This window comes from Theropithecus gelada, chromosome 20 (genome assembly GCF_003255815.1).
Source record: "Theropithecus gelada isolate Dixy chromosome 20, Tgel_1.0, whole genome shotgun sequence".
NCBI classification, from domain to species: Eukaryota; Metazoa; Chordata; class Mammalia; order Primates; family Cercopithecidae; genus Theropithecus; species Theropithecus gelada.
In genome coordinates, this window is record NC_037688.1 from 11,536,818 (window position 1) to 11,558,613 (window position 21,796).

The 21,796-nt window shown below is 39.9% G+C and overlaps 1 protein-coding gene across 11 annotated transcripts in view; it reads left to right on the forward strand.

Annotated features, from left to right (window-relative positions):
• Positions 1-21,796, forward strand: part of FTO (FTO, alpha-ketoglutarate dependent dioxygenase) — a 413,322-nt gene that overhangs the window by 114,743 nt on the left and 276,783 nt on the right. For 8 of the 11 annotated variants that reach the window (XM_025369992.1, XM_025369990.1, XM_025369999.1 and 5 more), the window contains one exon: positions 7,325-7,952. In XM_025369992.1, the coding sequence (XP_025225777.1) occupies positions 7,325-7,952 (628 nt within the window). Of the gene's footprint in view, positions 1-7,324; positions 7,983-21,796 lie in introns of all 11 variants that reach the window. The other 3 variants (XM_025369991.1, XM_025369998.1, XM_025369997.1) reach the window with 1 other exon arrangement.

Below are 21,796 nucleotides of genomic sequence, written 5' to 3' on the forward strand. Positions count from 1 at the left end.
AAATAATATAGATGTCTAAAGAAGAAAATTAAAATGATGCTCAAGTACGTTACTCAGGGATAACCACCATAAACTTTTGGCTATCTTTTTCTCCAAGTTTTTTTTTTTTTTTTTCTGTGAGCCTTTACAGTAACGTACTGTTTTTCTTTTAATGAAACTGAGATCCTCTTGTCTGACTATTTTGTTACTAACTTATTCTATGACTATAGTTTCCTACTGACTTTCAAGCAGTTAAGTTTGTTACTTTAATATTCCATCACGCGGTTGTACCATTTTCCCTTCTAATCCCTTCTTGGGCATTTCGGTGGTTTTCAGTTTTTAATTATTATCATTAACAGTGTGATGAATATTCTTATAATCTTGTGTGTTTAATAACTTCCTTATGACAGATTCCTAAAAGTAGAATAACTGCATGAAAAGACACGGGCATATTTAGGTTCTGAAAGATCTTGTCCAATTGGCCTTAAGCAACGTTGTAATAATTTGCATTCCTAATTGCTCACTATCAGAATATTGAATTTTGCCATTATCAACAATATGTATTACTATTATAAAATGTTTTAATGCAAATTTGATAGACAGTAACTAATTTAAGTATAATTTAATACAAATTATGTATTTTCCAACTTTGATACAGTTTATATTTTTTTATCTATCTATCTTTGAGATGGGGTCTCACTCTGTGGCCCAGGCTGAGGCTTACTGCAGCTTCCACCTCCTGGGCTCAAGCCATCCTTCCACCTCAGCCCCCCACGTAGCTGGAACCAGAAGTGCGTGTCACCACACCCGGATAATTTTTTTGTATTGTTAGTGGACAGGGGGTTTCACCTTGTTGCCCAGGCTAGTCTCGAGCTCCTGAACTCAAACAATACACCCGCCTGAGCCTCCCAAAGTGCTGGGATTACAGGTGTGAGCCACCGCGCCCAGGCAGTTAATTTTTTTATGTGCTAAGAGGCTTCTCTATTAATTTGCTTGTGAATGTGTGTGTGTGTGTGTGTGGATTTAAATTTTTAATGGTTCTGCATTAATGGTTCTACATTCCTGCCATATAGGTTGTACTTTTGTTTCCAGTTTGTTTGCCTTTTATTTTTATGATTTATTTTATACAAAAATTTAAAATTTCAGATATTCACATCTATCAATCTTCTTTTTAAAAAAGTTTATTGATTAACTGTATATGTGTATAATTTACATACCATAAAATGCACCTTTTAAAATTGTATAATTCCGTGATTTTGGTAAATTTCCAGAGGCATACAACCATCATCACAGTAGTTTTAGAACATTTTTAGCACCCCAAAAAGATCTCTCATGCCTCTTTACATTTAGATTTCTTTCCTACCCCAGCCAAGATCTCCACGCATCTGCTTCAGCTTTTAAAGCTTTTACACTTAGAAAGGAGTCTTGAGCACTTATGTGGAGCCAAGTGCTGTGGCTATAATGGGTACTAATGCTATTTTCTTGTTCTTCTTTTTTTTTTTTTTTGAGACAGAGTCTCACTCTGTCACCCAGGCTGGAGTGCGGTGGTGCAATCTGGGCTCACTGTGACCTCTCTACCTCCCGGGTTCAAGTGATTCTCCTGCTTCAGCCTCCTGAGTAGCTGGGATTACAGACGCCTGCCACCACACCCAGCTAATTTTTGTATTTTTAGTAGAAACGGGGTTTTACCTTGTTGGCCAGGCTGGTCTGGAGCTCCTGACATAAGGTGATCCACCTGCCTCAGCCTCCCAAAGTGCTGGGATTACAGGCGTAAGCCACTGCTCCTGGCCTCTAATACTGTCTTATTTTAGGAGCTTGTGATCTTACAGGACAGATTATTAAACCAATAATAGTTTAAATAAATATAGTTACAAATAGATAAGCGCTATGAAAGAGAAGTAAAGTGTGTGGAGTGATAACAGAGGGCACCTATTTGAGGGTGGAGATTCAGGAAAGGTTTCTATGAGAAAATGACCCGGGGATGGGAAGGAACATCCAGGTGTGCAGTTGGGGGAAGAGCCTTGGGGAAGTACTTAAGAGCTGGACACTTGAGGACTGTAGGAATAGAAGCACTTATGGTCAGAGAGAAAAGGGACATGATCTAATTGGAAAAAAATGGAATATTTTCCCATGCCATTATTTTCTTTTTATGCTGTTTTTTTATGTCAAGGTATTTACAGATAATATTTATCTGGTTTTATGGTTTTCCTGGTCCATAGGGTTATAATTTCCCTGTATTAAATAGATCTTATATAGTGTTGAGGTACCCAGTGTATGTTGAACAAGGGCAGCAAGATTTCAATGGGGGGAGGGCAGGCGTTTGTGCATATGAGTGCATTATTTTCAGTGTTCCTTTCTTAGTCCCAGAGGGGAGTGTGTTCAGAAACAGAGTTCTTTGGAATTACCATACTTTTCTTTATTATTTTATACTAAAGACCATTCAGAGAGTACTGGAGGTGTGAAGGCAGTGTGAAGAAATTACCTTCTTCATCACTTCTTCATCATTGCTTTGAGTATACTGGGGCCTCAGGGACTTGCTTAGCCGGGCGCGGTGGCTCAAGCCTGTAATCCCAGCACTTTGGGAGGTCGAGACGGGCGGATCACGAGGTCAGGAGATCGAGACCATCCTGGCTAACACGGTGAAACCCCGTCTCTACTAAAAAATACAAAAAATTAGCCAGGCGAGGTGGCGGGCGCCTGTAGTCCCAGCTACTCGGGAGGCTGAGGCAGGAGAATGGCGTAAACCCGGGAGGCGGAGCTTGCAGTGAGCTGAGATCCGGCCACTGCACTCCAGCCTGGGCGACAGAGCGAGACTCTGTCTCAAAAAAAAAAAAAAAAAAAAGAAAGTAACCAGTATAGTGATAGAATTAGAGTTACTGCTCATGGCTCCAGAATATTTGGTCTCTGCCTACAGGATTGCATTGCTTTCTTCATAAGCTATGTAAATAGAAAGTACGATATCACTGCTTCTGTTTTTCAATGGGGATAACTGAAATATGGAAACTCTAAATCCTTAATAGATCCCTGATGGTCTCAATGACAGTCCATAGTGGTATGCCACATGACTCCTCTCTTTGTCACTTTCAGTTCATGGTCAACACCTCAGATAGGCATTTTGAGAAGCAGGGCAGTCCTACCACACTTACCTAGTAAAGTCATTTTTTCACATTCAAACTTGACTCATTTATTTTTCTTATGTGTACTTCCTCCCACTTTCTTCGTGTCTTCTATAATATCTCCTGCACTCTGCCTCAGAACAGGCTGGATTATGCTATAGTAACTGATGACTCTCAAATCTCAGTGGCTCCACACAATGATATTTCTTGTCCATTTTATGTATCATTTGTGGGTTGGCACAGAGTCACTAGCCATTAAAGTAGCTCAGAGATCCAAGCAGCCACCAGCTGGTTGCTGTGGCAGAGGGGTGCAGAGTATGCTGGAGGGTCTTGCAGTGACAATGACATGTTCCAGGCTGGAAGGATGACCATCATTTTTCACTGGACAGAAGTAATCCCATGTTTCATCCATCATGAGGGGGCCAGGAAGTGTAATTTTATACTGGGCCCAAAAAGCTGGGTAGCAGGGGAGGAATCCAGAACTATTTAGCAAACAGCTCTAATGACCAGCATGCATTCTTAGCTAGTGATTCACCTTAACTTCACTGAGAAAGTCAGAGCTTTCTGTAACCACCACCCCTCCAAAAGAAACCCTAGAACTTACTCATCTGCCTACTATTAGTACATTTATCATCCTATCTGAATTCATACCTTCTTTCTCCTTCTAGCCTATTGCAATATAAGAAGTATCTTCTCTCCTATCCAAATATTTTTGATCACATACTGCTATCAGTAGATAAGCACATATAGTGATGTCCTAGAAAATGTTTAACAAGTGGCCTGTAGGGGAAGAGAACCAGCCTTGATTTTTAGTGTTTTTTGATTTCCGCAATGTAAATACTCTCACTGTGGACAGTTTCAAGCCACCATCATGGTGTTACTGAATGACTGATTGGAAAGAGATGTACACAATGAGCTCTCATGAGCCGGTGTGGAGTGACTCCAGCACACCACCGGTAGTGTGCTGGTAGTAGTACTTATGTACTTGTGTCTGTTTTATAATAATATTCATATTAAACCTATTTGTGTGTGTGTATATATATATGCACACATATTTTAAGAATGCTTGATTTCTTTTATTTTATATTAAAAATAAAGCAGTTCTGTCTCTCCCGTGTGCCCCACCACTCTACCAGATTGCCTTACAAATCCCTACATACCTGACTTGGGGGCTACTGCTCTAGACACTCAAGGTCTCCACTTCTTTGGTTATTCACTCTCTCTGTGTCATCAGCCTCTTTCTCTTGTATCATTCTCGTGAGTGTACTGAGAAACTCTAGTATTCTCTAGCATCTTCCATCATTAGAGATTGTCGCTTAGTCTAGCCTTCTCCTTTATCAAAAGCTCCATTTTTCTACTCCCCTTCATAACAGAACCATTCAGAGACATCTCTACATGCCATTTCACTTCCTCCTTTTTCATTCCGTCTTCGCCTACTCCAATCTGACTTCCACCCCAGAGCTCTCTACTGAGATTGCTCTTGTCATTGCCATAAGTGATTTCCATGCTGCCAAATCTACTGGATCATCTGGCGTCATCTCACTGGGCCCCTCAGTGTCAGGTGACATAGTTGACTACCCCATCCTTCTAGAAATGCTCTCCTCTTGTAGCTTCTGCATTAATACACTCTGCTGGTTTTCTGCTGGTTCTCCTTTGTTGAGGCTTCTGCTGCGACTCAAGAAATAGCTTTGGTCTCCTTTTGATATTTGTATTGTTTCCCTAGGTGATCTCATTCATTCCTAGGCCTTTAAAACCAAGCTGTGTGCTGATCACTCCCGCATTGCGTTCCTCTGCCCTCCTTTCTCTTCTGAGCTCCAGATGTGCACATCTAATTCCCCCCCATATTTTCACCTGGAGGTTTCATAGGTGTCTTCAAGACTGCAGCTCCAGAGTGAACGCTTCATTTCCCCTTTTTCTTCTACTATTTCTCTTTTTTTTTCAGTTTTCCTTATTTCACAAAATGGCAAGTGACTTATTTAGTTGTTAAATCCAGAAATCTGGAATGTATCCTTAACTTCTATCCTGAGCAACAGGGAGAAACCCCGTCTCTACTAAAAATACAAAATTAGCCGGGTGTGGTGGTGCATACCTGTCATCTCAGCCACTCAGGAGGCTGAGGCAGGAGAATCACTTGAACTGGGGAGGCGGAGGTTGCAGTGAGCCGAGATCGCGCCATTGTACTCTAGCGTGGGCAACAAGAGTGAAACGCCATCTCAAGAAAAACCAAAAAACCCCAAAAGACTTCTATCTTTTTTTATCCCTTGCATCTAATTCATAAACACATCCTTTTGTTCTACCTACAACATATGTATTTCATCTGTCCATTTATCTCTGCCTCTATTTTAGTCCAGACCATCATCACTTTTCTCCCAGATGATTGTAATAGCACATTCCACGCTCACATGTGCCTCTTTCCAATCCATGCCTGATATTATAACTAAGAGTGATTTGTATAAGATGTAAATCAAGTTATTTTTCTCCCTTCTACATCCTCCAGTGCATCTAGAGTTAGCTCCAGATTCCTTACCATGACCTCTAAGGTTGTGTGTGATCTGGCCTCCGCCTTCCTCTGCCTCCTCATCGCATGTCACTCTGTCTTTGGCTCTTGTGCTCTAGTAAAACAAGCCTTTTTTTTGGTCCCTAGAATAGATTGGTCTTTTTCCTGAGCGCCTTTGGCTTCTTTGGTCTCTCTTTCTGGGAAGCATTTTCTCTGACTTGTCATATTTCTGGTACCTTCTTTTCCTGAAGATCTCAGCTTAAATCCCGTCTCCTTAGGGAATTCTTCCTGCTCTAATAAGATTTCCTACTGGTTTGTTTCTGTCTTAGTACTTAACACAATTTGGGGTTGCTTTTCTTTATTTATTTACTTGATTTGGTAGAAAGCTTTGTGAGAGCAGGGACCTTATTTCCACCTGGTGGTAGGTGCAACAGATGTTGCATGAAAAAAAAAATGTATGGAAGAATACTGGACTTGCCCTGTCTATCGTATGAATGGTAATTACTGAATGAAGATAGAGAAGGAAGGTATCTTAACAATTGTGGGCAGCACAATACAGGGAGGACAGGTTAATGTGTTGATCATGTCTGACTGTTTCTTTAAGACAGCCCAGAACTAGGAAGGAACAGATCCAATAAAACGTTACAGAAGTAAATGTAAAATCCTGTGATTTGGTTACAAATAAATCAGTTGCATTATACAGAATCAGGAAACTCCAGCCTGACACCGATTCACATGCCAAGTCCTAAGGAAAGTGGTAGCCGAAAAGCTAATGCAGCCCTAACCTACATTAATCATTCCATGTATTTCTTTATTAGGGGAGGGAATTGGCTAATATTACTCTTCTCCAGTGACACCAGTAGAATTATTAGAACTTTCCAAAAAAAAAAAAAAAAGAATTATTAGAACTTTCTAGAATTGCAATGTAATAACACCTCATTCATCCATCCACAGATCCATTTATTCATTCCTTTAACATTTACTGAGTAAATTCTGGGCACTTGTATTATAGTCATGAGCAAAATTACCATGACTTTTGTGTTCATGGAACTTAATGTCTAACTCCTGAAGAGAAGTGAGTTCTCTTTTTGTGAAAGTGTTAAGCAGAAACCAGTTTGTCATTTATTGAGAGACAATGCATACTCATGGTTAAGAACTCATGCCCTGGAAGCCAGGGGTTGATGTGCAGGGGTTTTAAATTCCAGCTCCAATATTTGCCAGCTGTGTGACTTTGGGCAAATTAATGTCTTTGGTCAAATTAATGTCTCTATGTTTCAGTGGTCTCATCTATAAACTTGAGATAATAATGCTATGCATAGAGTTAAAATGAGCTAATGCTCACAAATAATTTACAATAGTACCTGGTACGTAGTAAGTACTTAATAAATATTTTAGATAATAAGCAGTTAATAAAATGGTGTTGAGATTTAGGGTGAGAAAAAGTGGTCACAGAGTAATTCTGGTATATCAGGACCCACATTATTATTTTTTGTTTTTTATTAAAGATTGTTAGTAATTTGAGCTTGAACTTGAAAATCTTGACTGTAGAGTTTAATGACATTTGTTTTATTTGGTTTTCTGTTTTGGGCTAGGAAGATGTGACTCCTGTTTAGAAATAACCGCCAGGTAGTCCCCCAACAACTCCCCAAATGCTTACAAAGAAACACACCTTTGGAAATAATACAATTGTAACTATACATCAACATCTGTTTTTGCTTTGGTTTTGTTTTAGTGGCAGCTGAAATATCCTAAACTAATTCTCCGAGAAGCCAGCAGTGTATCTGAGGAGCTCCATAAAGAGGTTCAAGAAGCCTTTCTCACACTGCACAAGCATGGCTGCTTATTTCGGGACCTGGTTAGGATCCAAGGCAAAGATCTGCTCACTCCGGTATCTCGCATCCTCATTGGTAATCCAGGCTGTACCTACAAGTACCTGAACACCAGGCTCTTCACAGTCCCCTGGCCAGTGAAAGGGTCTAATATAAAATACCCCGAGGCTGAAATAGCCGCTGCTTGTGAGACCTTCCTCAAGCTCAATGACTACCTGCAGATAGAAACCATCCAGGCTTTGGAAGAACTTGCTGCCAAAGAGAAGGCTAATGAGGATGCTGTGCCATTGTGTATGTCTGCAGATTTCCCCAGGGTTGGGATGGGGTCATCCTACGATGGACAAGATGAAGTGGACATTAAGAGCAGAGCAGCATACAACGTAACTTTGCTGAATTTCATGGATCCTCAGAAAATGCCATACCTGAAAGAGGAACCTTATTTTGGCATGGGGAAAATGGCAGTGAGCTGGCATCATGATGAAAATCTGGTGGACAGGTCAGCGGTGGCAGTGTACAGTTATAGCTGTGAAGGTATGGTCTGCTCTGCGAAAAAGCAGCCCTGTATGTGATAATATGACCCGAGTTGTTTAGGCTCTGGAGATACACACATACACGAACATGTTTGCATGTGTGCTTGCGTGTGTACATGCACATGCTTGTGTGTGTATCATGTGTACTTTTTAGTCTTGTCACACCTGTATGTCTGCAGAATATGCCTCTTTCTCATCTAGCCATGCTAGCTGGCTCATCGTTATACTGTACTCAGAATATTTTCGCACGTAAGCACTCCTGTCATTTGTCTCTCGTGGGCCCAGGAGAGCAGCCTCTTGGTTTCATACAGCCAACTGTCTTTCTCTACAGCTCAGAGGAGATTGTACAGTTGCTATAATTAACTTGCTGATAAAGAGCTGGGAAAACAAAAATCTGTCAAATCTTTCCAGGTTCCCACAGGTGCACATTTCCAGACTTGCCAAAATATTTTATTACGGTTGACATCACTATCTTGATGGGTATGATTTGTCAAATATGGACTTGTTCTTGGCTTCACACAGTTTGTAACTACTGTCCTTCCTTGCCAGAAGCAGTTGAGGTAGGTTTTGTAAGCAGACAGTCCTCCATTTTCAGGAAACTCCCTAGCCCTCTACCCAACTCTGCAGTTTTAGACCTTGTTGGGTGGCCGTGGTAGACTTGTTCTTGCATTTTCTGATATATAATCCCCTTGAAACAGAGATCATAGCCTACCTCTTAGTAGCCCACCCAAATTTCTCTTCTTCTATTATTGTTTGTGTGTGTTTATGGCCCTCATTGTTCCTTAGAATAGAATTACAAAAATGGTAGTTGAACAGATCGAGGAGAGCATGACCTCTGTTGGCTTTCTTTTGTGCCTGATTATTTGGCAAAGGGATACAAGACATAGTATTAGCTCTCCTGTCTGATTCACTGAAAGATGTTTGGAAAACCAGAATTCTGGATATCCCATCAGGGAATGATGGGAACTTTCAAGGCTCATTATTTTCTGACAACTCTAGTTATTTGACTGGATTTTTGTTTGTTATTGTTATTTGTTTTTTGTTTACTCAAATGACTGTTTTGGAAAAGAGATTTAAGAAAAAAAAGATCTTTAAAGTACTCTTTAAATTTCTTACAATTTCCCAGTCTCAAAAATTTCCTCAGAACTACTCATTTTTTTCTAACTTTACCTTGTGTCTTCAGTCTGAAACAAGGAACAAGTTTAGCGTTTGGAAGTTTCACCACTTTCTCTGGCATCTCAAATAATGATGCTGACCTAAGAAAATCGCTTGAAGGGATTTAATGCTGTCCTAATGGAAAGAACTGAGATCCTCTGATCTTTAATAAGGACTTGCCAGGGATTTAAGAACTATCACATCCAAGAACTCTGATGTGAACGAACAATGGAGTTAGTTTCTTTCTTAAGGAGACAACTCTCCAAACCTGAAGCAGTGGTATGTGATAGTACAAAGCTCCACAAAGATGTCTTTGTGCTCCCAATTACTCTCAGCCCTCCAGTTTAATGGTCCTATTGTACTCCCTTCGCGTGGGTGATCAAGTAGTTTTTGAAACCTAGAATATCTTTCAGAAAGGAATTTAAATGTCGAATGAATAGTTTCTATGCTCAGGAGTAATTATGACTGATAAAGTATACAAATATAAATTACATATAAATATAGAAATGTTGGTACTTGCAATTGTCACCGGAAAGAGACAACTGCAGACTTTGAATCTGTAAGAGCAGTGTAGAAACTCCTTTGTTCTCTTAACCTCAGAAATTCTCAGAACTCCATCTAATAATAATAGCAATACTGGCAATGCTCATTTGTTGAGCACCTACTATGTGCCACATGCTGTGATAAGCATTTTACATGCATTAACTCATTTTATCTTCCCAACAATTCAAAGAACAAAATAGCAATTAAGTACTATTGCTATCCTCATTTTACAGATGAGGAAACCGAGTCACAGAAGGTTGATTAACTTGTTCATGGTGATGTAGCAAGTAAGTAGCAGAGTTAGGATTTGAGCACAAATATCCAGACTTCAGAATCTGAACACCTAAGGCTATGTGCATTATGAGCAGGTGTTTCTTATCCCAGCAGTGTAGCTGTCTCAGGGATTTTATTTTATTTTTTTACTTTTTAAATTTTTTGAGACAGAGGCTTGCTCTATCTCCCAGGCCAGAGTGCAGTGGCACAATCTTGGCTCACTGCAACCTCCACCTCCTGGTTCAATGGATTCTCCTGCCTCAGCCTCCCGAGTAACTGGGATGACAGGCGCGCACCACTATGCCCAGCTAATTTTTTGTAATTTTGGTAGAGATGGGGTTTCACCATGCTAGCCAGGCTAGTCTTGAATTCCTGACCTCGTGATCTGCACGCCTCGGTCTCCCAGAGTGCTGGGATTACAGGTGTGAGCTACTGCACCCGGCCAGGGACTTGGGTTTTTAAAATGTCCACCTCTGGAAAGGTTAAGGGGATATTCCACTTGCTTTTTCTTGCAGGTCTTGGTGTCTTCCTTTCTCCAGTTTTACTTCTCACCCACATCTGCTGTAGCTTTCTCGCACATACTCTCAGATGATTGGAATGCATCAGATTATCTTATTCGATGAAACAACCTTTCTGTAGGTGTCTGGCTATGTGTCAGATGGTGTACAAAGCATGTGGCTCTGGGTCAGATGGTGTACAAAGCGTCTGCCTTGAAACTCTGTGGTGGGTGCATGTCTTCTAAGTGACAAGTGATATCTGTTTAATTTTCTGGTCTTATAATCCTTGGCAGAATGCCAGAACTATGGTAAAGGTGGACTTGAAGAGAATCATTTGGTTTAAAACCTTGGTTGAGGTTGAGAAGGGCTTAAGGAGGTCCACAGAGAGTGGACACTTCAGAGAATTGTATTTTTTTCTGTGTCCTTGAACTTGTTTGTCTAGACAGTGTGGGAACTCCAAAGGTAAATCAATGGCTTTCTCACTTAGAGGTAATGGGTGAGGTTAGGGGGGCTCTTTTGATTATAATTATGAAATGATGAAACATTAGATCTGAAAGAGACTTTTGAAATCACTTGATTCTAGCCTCTCATTTTACAAATGAAAACACTGAGAAGGGAAGTGGCTTGGCCAAGGTCACATTGTTACTTAGTGACAAGAGCAGGGATTTAAGTTGGAAAGTGTTCCTTGCCACTGGAGAGGTTCACGTAAAATGCATTGGGAATTCAGATACAGAAGTGATTGCTTCCTGCTGAAATTAAATTCAATTGAAGCTTAAGATCTTTCAAGACTCTGCTCTCAATACCTTTTCCCAGGGAAATCTTCTTGTAGATTTATAATGAGCCAGTCATCCCTCTTTGGTTTATTTTCATGAGTAGAGGTCATTGAGAAGTAATTTGTATAGGATACGTGTAATTATATACTAAATTCATTGGCTTTCACATGCCGTTCTAGTTAATAGATATCTCCAGTAGGAAGATTGAAATGGTACAAGTTTTAATCAGGAATGGCTTCGGGGAACCATATGTAAATAGGCAGAATATTTGATTTTCCTATTCCAGCTTTGCTGGCAATTGCTTGTTACTCCTAGCTATAAAAAACGAACTTTAGTGGGGAAGGCATTAAAAACCCAATGTTTAATATGGTCCAGCACCTTGTTCTTTGACTGGAACACCTTCAGAACCATCACTTAGATCAACAGTAACTATTGGCTACCATTTTTGTTTCTTTGTTTGGAAGGAAACATTCTCGGTGAAATTGTCTTTCTAGCAAAGCAATTCTTAAGATTTTAAACTAGTGCCAAGTATTGCGTATTCTTGACATTATTTTCCAGGCCTCCCATAAAGAGCCAGGAAGGCGGCTGGGTGCGGAGGCTCATGACTGTAATCTTAGCACTTTGGGAGGCCGAGGCGGGTGGATCACGAGGTCAGGAGTTGAAACCCCTGGCCAACGTCGTGAAACCCTGTCTTTACTAGAAATCCAAAAATTAGCTGGGCGTAGTGGTGCGTACCTGTAGTCTCTGCTACTCGGGAGGCTGAGGCAGGATAATTGCCTGAACCTGGGAGGCAGAGGTTGCAGTGAGCCGAGATTGCGCCACTGCACTCCAACCTGGGCAACAGAGCAAGATTCCGTCTCAAAAACAAACAAACAAACAAAAACCCAGGAAGGCTCACAAAAGGAAGAAGCTGATCCATGTTTCCTGTTGAGCATGTCATGTGATAGCCTGGAAAGTAGAGACTTCGCAATAATGTTCATGGAATTCTAGGGTTTCCATTCCTGTCTTTGATTTGGGAAAAATTGCATCCCTTTAAGGATGGAAATTTGTTCCCATAATTCTTGAATCTCTATTTTAACATGACTTGCTCTCTGTTTCTCAGTTCATCACTGAGACCGTGAAAAGCTAGTTTATAATTGCAACTTGGAGTTTTGGAGTATTCATAAAAACGCTGTGATGTTTAATGTTATCTTAGCTTCCCAGCATCCCTGTCTAGAACCTCAAAGCTTATTTGATCTAGCTTTGTTTTATTGTATCATGCTATGCCTTGTCAATGATTTTTGAAACCACTTATACTGCTCAGTAAACCTTGTTTGGTCTTGTAAGTCACATTTTTTGGGGTGACCAGCCAGTTATTTATTCATTTAACAATAAGGTCTCCCATGAAGAACCAAGAAGACTCACAAGAAGACCAAAGGGGGAGGCAGGGAAACTTATTTGATCTACAAAGTTACATTTTTTTTCATGCCTATGCAACTATTTTTTCATTTAACAATAAGCATCTAGTATTTGCTAGACAGTTGTCTAGATGCTGAGCATGTAGCAGTGAACAAGACGGACAAAAATCCCTGCCCGCATCGAGCTCACATTCTAGCAAGGGAAAACAGAAAATAAAAGTAGATTGTGTAACAAGGGTGAGGGATAATCTTACAATTTTAGGTAGGAGAGCCAGGCAAGGCCTTGTTTAGGGGGTAACATTTAAGCAGATTGGAAGGAGAGAATGAGCCACTGAGAAATTTCAAGGGGGAGCACATAGGCGGAAAGATAGAACATGATTGGGATGTTTCAGAAGCAACAAGTGTGGATGAAATAGAGTGAGAGAAGAGGAAACGAAATGAAGACAAAGAGACAAGTAAATGGGTGGCGGAAGATAGGGCTTTGTCGTGTTAGAATACAAAGTAGTAGGTTTGGATTTGGAGTGAGATGGGGAGCCACTGAAGAGTAGAAGAAGGGAAGCAATATGAGAAACAGGAGAACTCACAGAGGCGACCAAAGTAATTCAGACTAGGGATATGATGGTCTAGATTAGAAGAGGCAGAGCAGGGGAGAAATGTATAAATACTGTCCTGTAACTTTTTACCAACAAAGAGAGTGGCAGTGTTTCAGCACCGGTGAGAAAGGATGACCAGCAATAATGTCTCCCATTTGTCAAAAGAAGACTAAGCCTATAAGAATGGCTACATTTTCTCCCCTCTGTGAATGGCTTTATTTAGGAATAATTGACATACAATTAGCTATACATATTGAACATTTACAGTTTTATAAGTTTCAACACACTCGTGAAACTATCCCCACTATCAAGATAATGAACATACCCATTATTTCAGAAGTTTCCTTGTGCCCCTTTGCAGTTCCTTTCCTGACAGATCTATTTTCTTTTTTTATTGTTTTTTATTTGTTTGTAGAGACTGGGTCTCAATATCTTTCCCAGGCTGGTCTTGAAATCCTGGCCTGAAGAGATCCTCCTTGCTCAGCCTTCCAAAGTGCTGGAATTACAGGTGTGAGCCACAGATTCAACCTGGATTTGTTTTCTGTCACTAGATGAGTTGGCATTTCCTAGAATTTTAAACAGATGGAATTATATATGTGCACTTTTTTTGGTCTGGATTCTTTAACTTAGCATAGTTATTTTGAGATTCATCCATGTTGTTATGTATATCAATAGCTCATTCCCTTTTATCCTTTTTTATTGCAATAAAATATACATAAAATTAAGCATTATAACCGTATTAACTGTACAGTTGAGTGGCATTAAGCATCATCCCACACCGAATCTCTGTACCCATTTAAACAATTACTCCCCCTTTCTCCTTCCCCCATTTCCTGGTAACCACTGTTCTGCTTTCTGTCTATATTATATTTGACTATTCTAGGTACCTCATGTAAGTGGAATCATACGATAGTTGTCCTTTTGTGTCTAGATTATTGATATGGTTTGGCTGCGTCCCTGGCCAAATATCAACTTGAATTGTATCTCCCAGAATTCCCACATGTTGTAGGAGGGACCAAGGAGGAAATGGTTGAATCATGAGGCTGGTCTTTGCCAGGTTATTCTCTTGATAGTGAATAAGTCTCACGAGATCTGGTGGGTTTATCAGGGGTTTCCGCTTTTGCTTCCTTCTCATTTTCTCTTGCTGCTGCCATGTAAGAAGGCCTTTTGCCTCCCACCATGATTCAGAGGCCTCTAAGCCATGTGGTACTGTAAGTCCGATTAAACCTCTTTTTGTTTCCAGTTTCGGATATGTCTTTATGAGCAGCATGAAAACAAACTCATACAATCATTTTACTTAACATAATGTCCTCAAGATTCATCCATGTTATGGCATGTATCAGAATTTAATTCCTTTTTAAAGATGAATAATATTCCATTGTATGAATATACCACATTTTGTTGATCAAGTCATCCATTGGCTATTCATAATACCCATCTTTTGGCTATGGTGGATAAAGTTGCTGTGAACATTGGTATACAAATATCTGTGTGAGTCTCCGCTTTCAGTACTTTTGTGTATATACTTTTTTTGTGTATATACTTTTGTGTATGTACTTTTGTGTAGGATTGCTGGATCAAATGATAGGTCTATGTTGACATTTTTGAGGAACTGCTATACTGTTTTCTACAGTGACTGAACTGTTTTACTTTCTCGCTGACAATGCAGAAGGGTTCTAATTTCTCCACATCTATGCCAACGCTTACTGTTGCTGTTACTGTTACTGTCCCTGTCTACTGTTCCCTGTTTTTTGATAACAGCCATCCTAATGGGTATGAAGTGATTTCCTTGTGGTTTTGATATGCATTTTCCTAATGATTAATGACGTTGAACATCTTTTCATGTTCTTAGCCATTTATATATCTTCTTTGGAGACATGTCTATTCAAGTTGTTTGCCCATTTTTGAATTTGGCTGTTTTTTAGTTGTTGAGTTTTGTGAGTTCCTTATGTATTCTAGATATTAATTCCTTATCAGATATATGACTTGCAAATATTTTCTTCAAGGATAGCTGAACTTTTAATGATATATTAATGTGATGAGCAAGGGATCACAGAACAGTGGAATAGACTTTACTGTCCATGACATTGATTAGGCACTTAAATTCTGTACTATTGAATGACATCATTCGTATTGGTATTAATTAGCTATGGGACCTTAAGCAAGTTACTTAAATCCTTTGTGACTCAGTTTTCTCGTCTGTAAAATAGTGATCAGAGCTGTATCCACCTCAAGATTGTGAGAATTAAACACCTGTAAAGTGCTAAGAATGTAACAGCAGTAATTAGAACGTAGTAAGCATTCAATACTGTGTTATTTTTAGCTTTTATCAAAATTATTCATATAATTTTTGCAAGTCAAAAATTTCTATAAGGTTTGTTAAGGAAAAAAAATGCAAGAGTTATTTACACCTTTTCTTCCCATTTTCATTTCCACAGGCAATCATTTCTACTCTTTTCTTTCAGGTAATGTTTTTGGTAGTTGATAACATACTTATATTGTTTTGAACATTATATATTGGCTTCCTGATATGGAAGGTGAAGATTTACTTAGCTCTCTTCTTTCTCCCTGCCTGCCTACACATGCGCATGCTTCTGATTCCCATTATAGGTTTACTGCAATTTTGGTTGTATCGCTATTCAGCCTTTATAGTTATTATATACATAAGAATGCCTTCTAGAATCTGTGATCTGTTATCCTTTTCTTTTCAACTTTTTTTCTTGCATTAATAGTAGTCTTGTTTTTTGTGTATTTGTATAGTTTTCTATGTAGTTTTCTACGTAGTTTCGACTAATTAAATCCCTTGCTCTCCTCTTCTCAAGAGCTTCAGAACCATCAGATATTCTGTCCATTTCATTTTCTTGGAGCAATGTCTTCCAGAGTCTTCTTCTCTGCTCCAATCTGGTGTTCTATGCCTGATGCATGGGGATCCCCTTCTGTGATCTCTTCATTGTAATCCAACTGATTCCCTTACTTCTCTCTTTTGTGGACTCCTCACATTCCTGCATCCTGGCCTCGCTCTTTCCTGACTGTTTTCTTATTTTGGTGGAGCATGTGCTGCAATGGTTTCTTCAGAAAGAATGCTTAGGAGGTAAATTTTTAAGACGTTAAATGTCTTCGATGATCTTTATTCTACCTTGGCATGTATAGGTTCTTCCAGTATGAAAATCTTGGTAGGAAATAGTATTTTTTTCAGAATCTTAGTGACATTGCATTACTGTCTTTTGTCTGACAGAGTTCATGTTAAGAGTTCTGAATTTTTCTTCAGCTTTTATGTCGCTTTTTTTGGTTGGATCTTTTTTTGAATGTTTTATAATTTCACAGTGATATTTTTCACTCATTTTACTCTCATTGTGTAGGGCTTTCAATCAGCCCTTCAATTGTTGGACATTTTCTTGAACTGCTTTGTTAGTTATTTCTTCCTCTCCAGTTTTCTCATCTCTTTGGAATCCGTATGATTTAGTTAACCTTCTGGACTCTTCCTCTAGTTTTCCTGTTTATTCCCTTATGTTCAATCTTTATATTTGTTTTTTAGTTTAATATCTGGGAGATTTTCTTAACTTCCAACTTGTCTATTGATTTTTTTTTTCCTTGATGGAGTTTTGCTCTTGTCACCCAGGCTGGTGTGCAATGGCACTTGGCTCACTGCAACCTCTGCCTCCCAGGTTCGAGTGATTCTCCTGCCGCAGCCTCCTGAGTAGCTGGGATGACAGGTGCAGGCTACCATGCCCAGCAAATTTTTGTAGTTTTAGTAGAGACAAGGTTTCACCGTGTTGGCCAGGCTGGTCTCAAATTCCTGACTTCAGGTGATCTGGCCACCTCAGCCTCCTAAAGTGCTGAGATTACAGGCATGAGCCACTGTGCCTGGCCTGTCTATTGAATTTTCAGTATTGAAATATAACATATATCATAAACATACAGCTTGAAGAATTGCCATAAAGTAAACATATCTGTGTACCTAGCACCCTGGTCAAGAAATGAAACATATCAGTGTCCTAAAAGTGCTTCCTTCCAGTGTCTGGTTCCCCACAACAGTAAACACTCTCCTGACTTCTAAGGCCATAAATATTTTTATGTGTGTTTGAATTAGACTTGTAAACTTGTAAGCTCCTTAAAGATGTAATTTGTGTCTTCATCCTTCTTTGTATCTGCATATAGTGGCAAATGAGTATTTTTTGCCCCAAATCAGTTAAGTATTTGTTGTTCTTGAGGCGTTTGTACTATTCTTACATCGTGGCCACTGTTCAGTAACTGTGATTTCTGCAACTGCAGTCTCTGTTTAGCGTTAGGATTCTTTTGATAGCAAATAACAATTACAGACCTAAACAGGCTTAATTTAAAAAGGTAAGGAATTATCTCACTTCATCCTAAGAACAGGGGTCTCACTGACTTCAAGTGGACCTTGTTCCAACAGTAATGATGTGATCAGTTTCAAATTTCTTCCCCTTCCTCTTTTGGCCATTCTAAAGCTCATGGCCCCCCAATGACTGCCCCTAGCTTCTGTGGCCACTCTCTCTTTTTCATGAGCTTTGGGGAGGAGAGAAACTGGGTATTGGGTGTGTACTTTGAACTCTGGATCAAGCTTTACCTGAAGCTAGATGAACAAATAATGACCCTCTTTGATTAACCCAGTTCGGTTCTGGTTTCTGTGTTATTTACAATGTAAGGGTTTCCTGTGAGTCTTCACAACTCTCTTCATACCTTCCTGAGGTTGCCCAAGGAATTGAAACCTCTACTGTTAGAAGCTGTGGTTTGGAGAATATTGTTTGAGAAGTATCTCTGCTTCCTTACCTGATTTTATATTGTACTTCGGATAATACAGTGATTTTGAAGCTTTAGCTAAGGGCCCCCATAGCAGTTTTTCTCTCCTTTTCATACTTTCAGTTTTTCTCCCAAGTCCATGAAACATGATGTAATGAGGTTCTCCTCTGTATGTGAATATTTTTATCTTAATTTTTTTTTTTTTTTTTTTTTTTTTTGAGACGGAGTCTCGCTCTGTCGCCCGGGCTGGAGTGCAGTGGCCGGATCTCAGCTCACTGCAAGCTCCGCCTCCCGGGTTCACGCCATTCTCCGGCCTCAGCCTCCCGAGTAGCTGGGACTACAGACGCCCGCCACCTCGCCCGGCTAGTTTTTTGTATTTCTTAATAGAGACGGGGTTTCACCATGTTAGCCAGGATGGTCTCGATCTCCTGACCTCGTGATCCGCCCGTCTCGGCCTCCCAAAGTGCTGGGATTACAGGCTTGAGCCACCGCGCCCGGCCTTTTATCTTAATTTTTTTCCCCAAATGCTTAACCTGAAAGCTGACAGAGCCAGACATCATGTTGAAGGGCTTTAGATTTTTCTGTAAAGAGTTTTCAATATTTTGCCTGAAATCCTAGAAAACTTATGATTAATTTTACAATTTATCTGTGTCAAGGGACTACGTTTATCTTGAATTGCTTGTTTCGAGGCATCTGAGAGCAGCTTCTTGTTGTAGATTCTGAGCTGGGAATGATCAGTTTTTTGGGTTTTTTTTCCCCACCCCTTCAGACTTTTCTAAATTCTCCATTTCTTCAGAGCATTCATTGCTCCATGACAGAGAAGGAGTATGTGCTGTGTCAGCAGCAAGCTTGACTCCCTGTTTCTTGCAACCCATCAAGGAAAGCATTTCCAAACTCTGGAACTCTGGCAGGGAGGCTTCTCCTTGGCTAACCTTTCTTTCCTAGTGGTGTAGTCCACCAGCTGTGTTTCCTAAATGCTCTCTGGCTTATACAGTACCCATTTGTTACTACATTGGGAACCAGTCTGGAAAAAGTGTAGTAATTATGCACAAAGAAGCTCGTACCTTCTAGAGAGATCATTCTGAAAAGAGATCTGACTGGTGAAAAAGGCTAGTGTCTGTCAGTAGCCTCAGTGTAAGTTCTAGATTCTTTCCTATGGTTCATAAACCCATGTCCTGGTCTCCTCCCACCTCTCCAGGCTTTTCTCTTGCAAGTTCATGTCATTCATATGACACTCTTGCAGTCGGGAATTGATTGTGCTCTTATACACACACCATGCCATTTCCCTCCTAGAATGTGTCTTCCCTATGTCACATTTTCCCCTTTCGCCTTCTGTCTCCCTTCATTCTACAAAATGGGTTTCCCATCCCAGACATGAGAATGTCAAAGATCAGCACTCGACAGATAAGGCATCATTAGACTCCGTGGTACCAGCTGGCCATCTACAACTTGTGAGTTTCTCCTACCTCAAGATCTGTGACATGAGTAGGAAGGGACCGGCCTTTTAAAGCTCCTCTAGGTGTGGAGTTAAGGCAACAGAGGAAGTAATCACAAGGGTGGGAATCTTTCTTTTTTTTTTTTTGGAGATGGAGTCTTGCTGTGTCACCCAGGCTAGAGTGCAGTGGCACGATCTCGGTTCACTGCAACCTCCGCCTCCCAGGTTCAAGCAATTCTCCTGTCTCAGCCCCCCACACTTGGCTAATTTTTGTATTTTTAGTAGAGACAGGATTTCACCATGTTGGCCAGGCTGGTCTTGAACTCCTGCTTCAGGTGATCCACCTGCCTCAGCCTCCCAAAGTGCTGGGGTTACAAGTGTGAACCACCGCGCCCAGCTGAGAATCTTTTATATCTTAGCTCTTAGCTAAGGAAATAGAAAATAGAGAATAAGAAATAGGGCTATTTTTAACAAAAAAAATTAGCCAGATGTGGTGGCGCACGCCTGTAATCCCCATCACTCAGGAGGCTGAGGCAGGAGAATCACTTGAACCTGGGAGGCGGAGATTACAGTGAGCCAAGATTGCAACACTGCACTCCAGCCTGGGCGACAGAGCGAGACTTTAGTCTCAAAAAACAAAAAAAGGGCTATTTAAATGTATGGTGATGATGAATATGTACTGAACCTATGAGGGAAGTTCTTGACATACACTATTATGTATGTTATTAAATATGGTACAAAACTTTTTGTGATATATTTTATTTGAGTATCACCATAGTCTCTACTGTCATACTCTGGCTTCTGTCTTTGTTTCTTATAGAGCAGTGGTTATAATTAGAAATGTAAACAAAATATTTTGTCCTTTATTATATAGAATATTTTCTCAAAAATTAGCTGGCATAAAACATTGAATTGGTTAATTTTGGGGGGAAGTCTTGGACAATTTAAACTTGACTTTTAAACAACAGTCTTTTGTATTTTGTCACATCTTCTACATTTAACAGTTTGGTTAGTGGGAGCTGGGAGTGCACCAAACACACTGAGGTACTTAAAATCTTTTTAATTTTATTGAGGCTTAAAGGCAAGTAAGAACCTGTTGCCTCTGCTTGTTACCAAAAGAACATGGGGCAAGAGTAATCAGTTACAGTTGCTATAGGTAATTACAAGCTGATTTCATTGAGAAGTAAGAACACTATATTTAACAATAAAAAGTTTATCAGACATAAAACTTCCCTCTTCCCTACACAGCCCAAGGAAGGGAAAAACTCTCACCAAAATATCATTTTAATGAGCAGATTTCAAAAGTGCTGGATTTTTGGGAGACATCGAGAAAGACTAATTGCAATTATTGTCTCTGATTGTCTTTATTGATGCCACATTGAGAAGAGTACCAGGATGAAAGTTAGAAGGGACAGTAGTCAAGCAGACTGTTACACTATAAAGATTCCCACTTATTAGACTGTCCACACGCAGTGGCATTAAAACTTCCTGAAACTGTTCCTTGTAGTTTTAAAATGATTTCTTTTTGAAGTCATTATAATGGTTTTCTTTTTATTTCTTTTCTTTCTTTTTTTTTTTTTTCTTAAGACGGAGTCTTGCTATGTCACTAGGCTGGAGTGCAGTGGTGTGATCTCAGCTCACTGCAACCTCCACCTTCTGGATTCAAGCGATTCTCCTGCCTCAGCCTCCTAAGTAGCTGGGATTACAGGCACGTGCCACCACACCCAACTAATTTTTGTATTTTTAATAGAGATGGAGTTTCACCATGTTGGCCAGGATGGTCTCAATCTCCTAATCTCGTGATCCGCCCGCCTCGGCCTCCCAAAGTCCTGGGATTACAGGTGTGAGCCACCGTGCGGCCCTTTTTATTTCTTTTTAATTTTGTGTGGACTTCAATGGTAGAAGTTATAGTTGATTTGACCAGAAAGGGACATGTGCAAAACCTTCCTAAAATATTTCCTTTTTATTTTCTTGTGCTGTTTGCTATATCTGTCATCATTAGGGCCCCCCTAGAATGAAGCAGCCAAGTCTTGGGTTATCACAAATATAAAGATAATTTTTATATCATTTTCTTTTGCTAAAGTGATCTGGATATCAATTAATTTAGCATTAATTATTATGTTGTATGCTGTCATTAGTCATGTTACATTATTAGGTATTAGTCACATTACATCAGAACTATTTTATGCAGCCTCAACTTCTTTACTAAAATGTGCAGTAGACATCAAATCACAAATATCAAGACTTTTGAACAGGGGTGAGGGCAACTTTTTTTTGTAAAAGGCCAGAAATAAGTAGTTTTGGCTTTGTGGGTCTTACAGTCTGTGTCTTATCTACTCAACCTCGCTGTCTGTGTGAAAGCAGCCATTTATGTAAATGAATGGGCATGACTGTGTTGTGGTTAAACTTTATTTTACA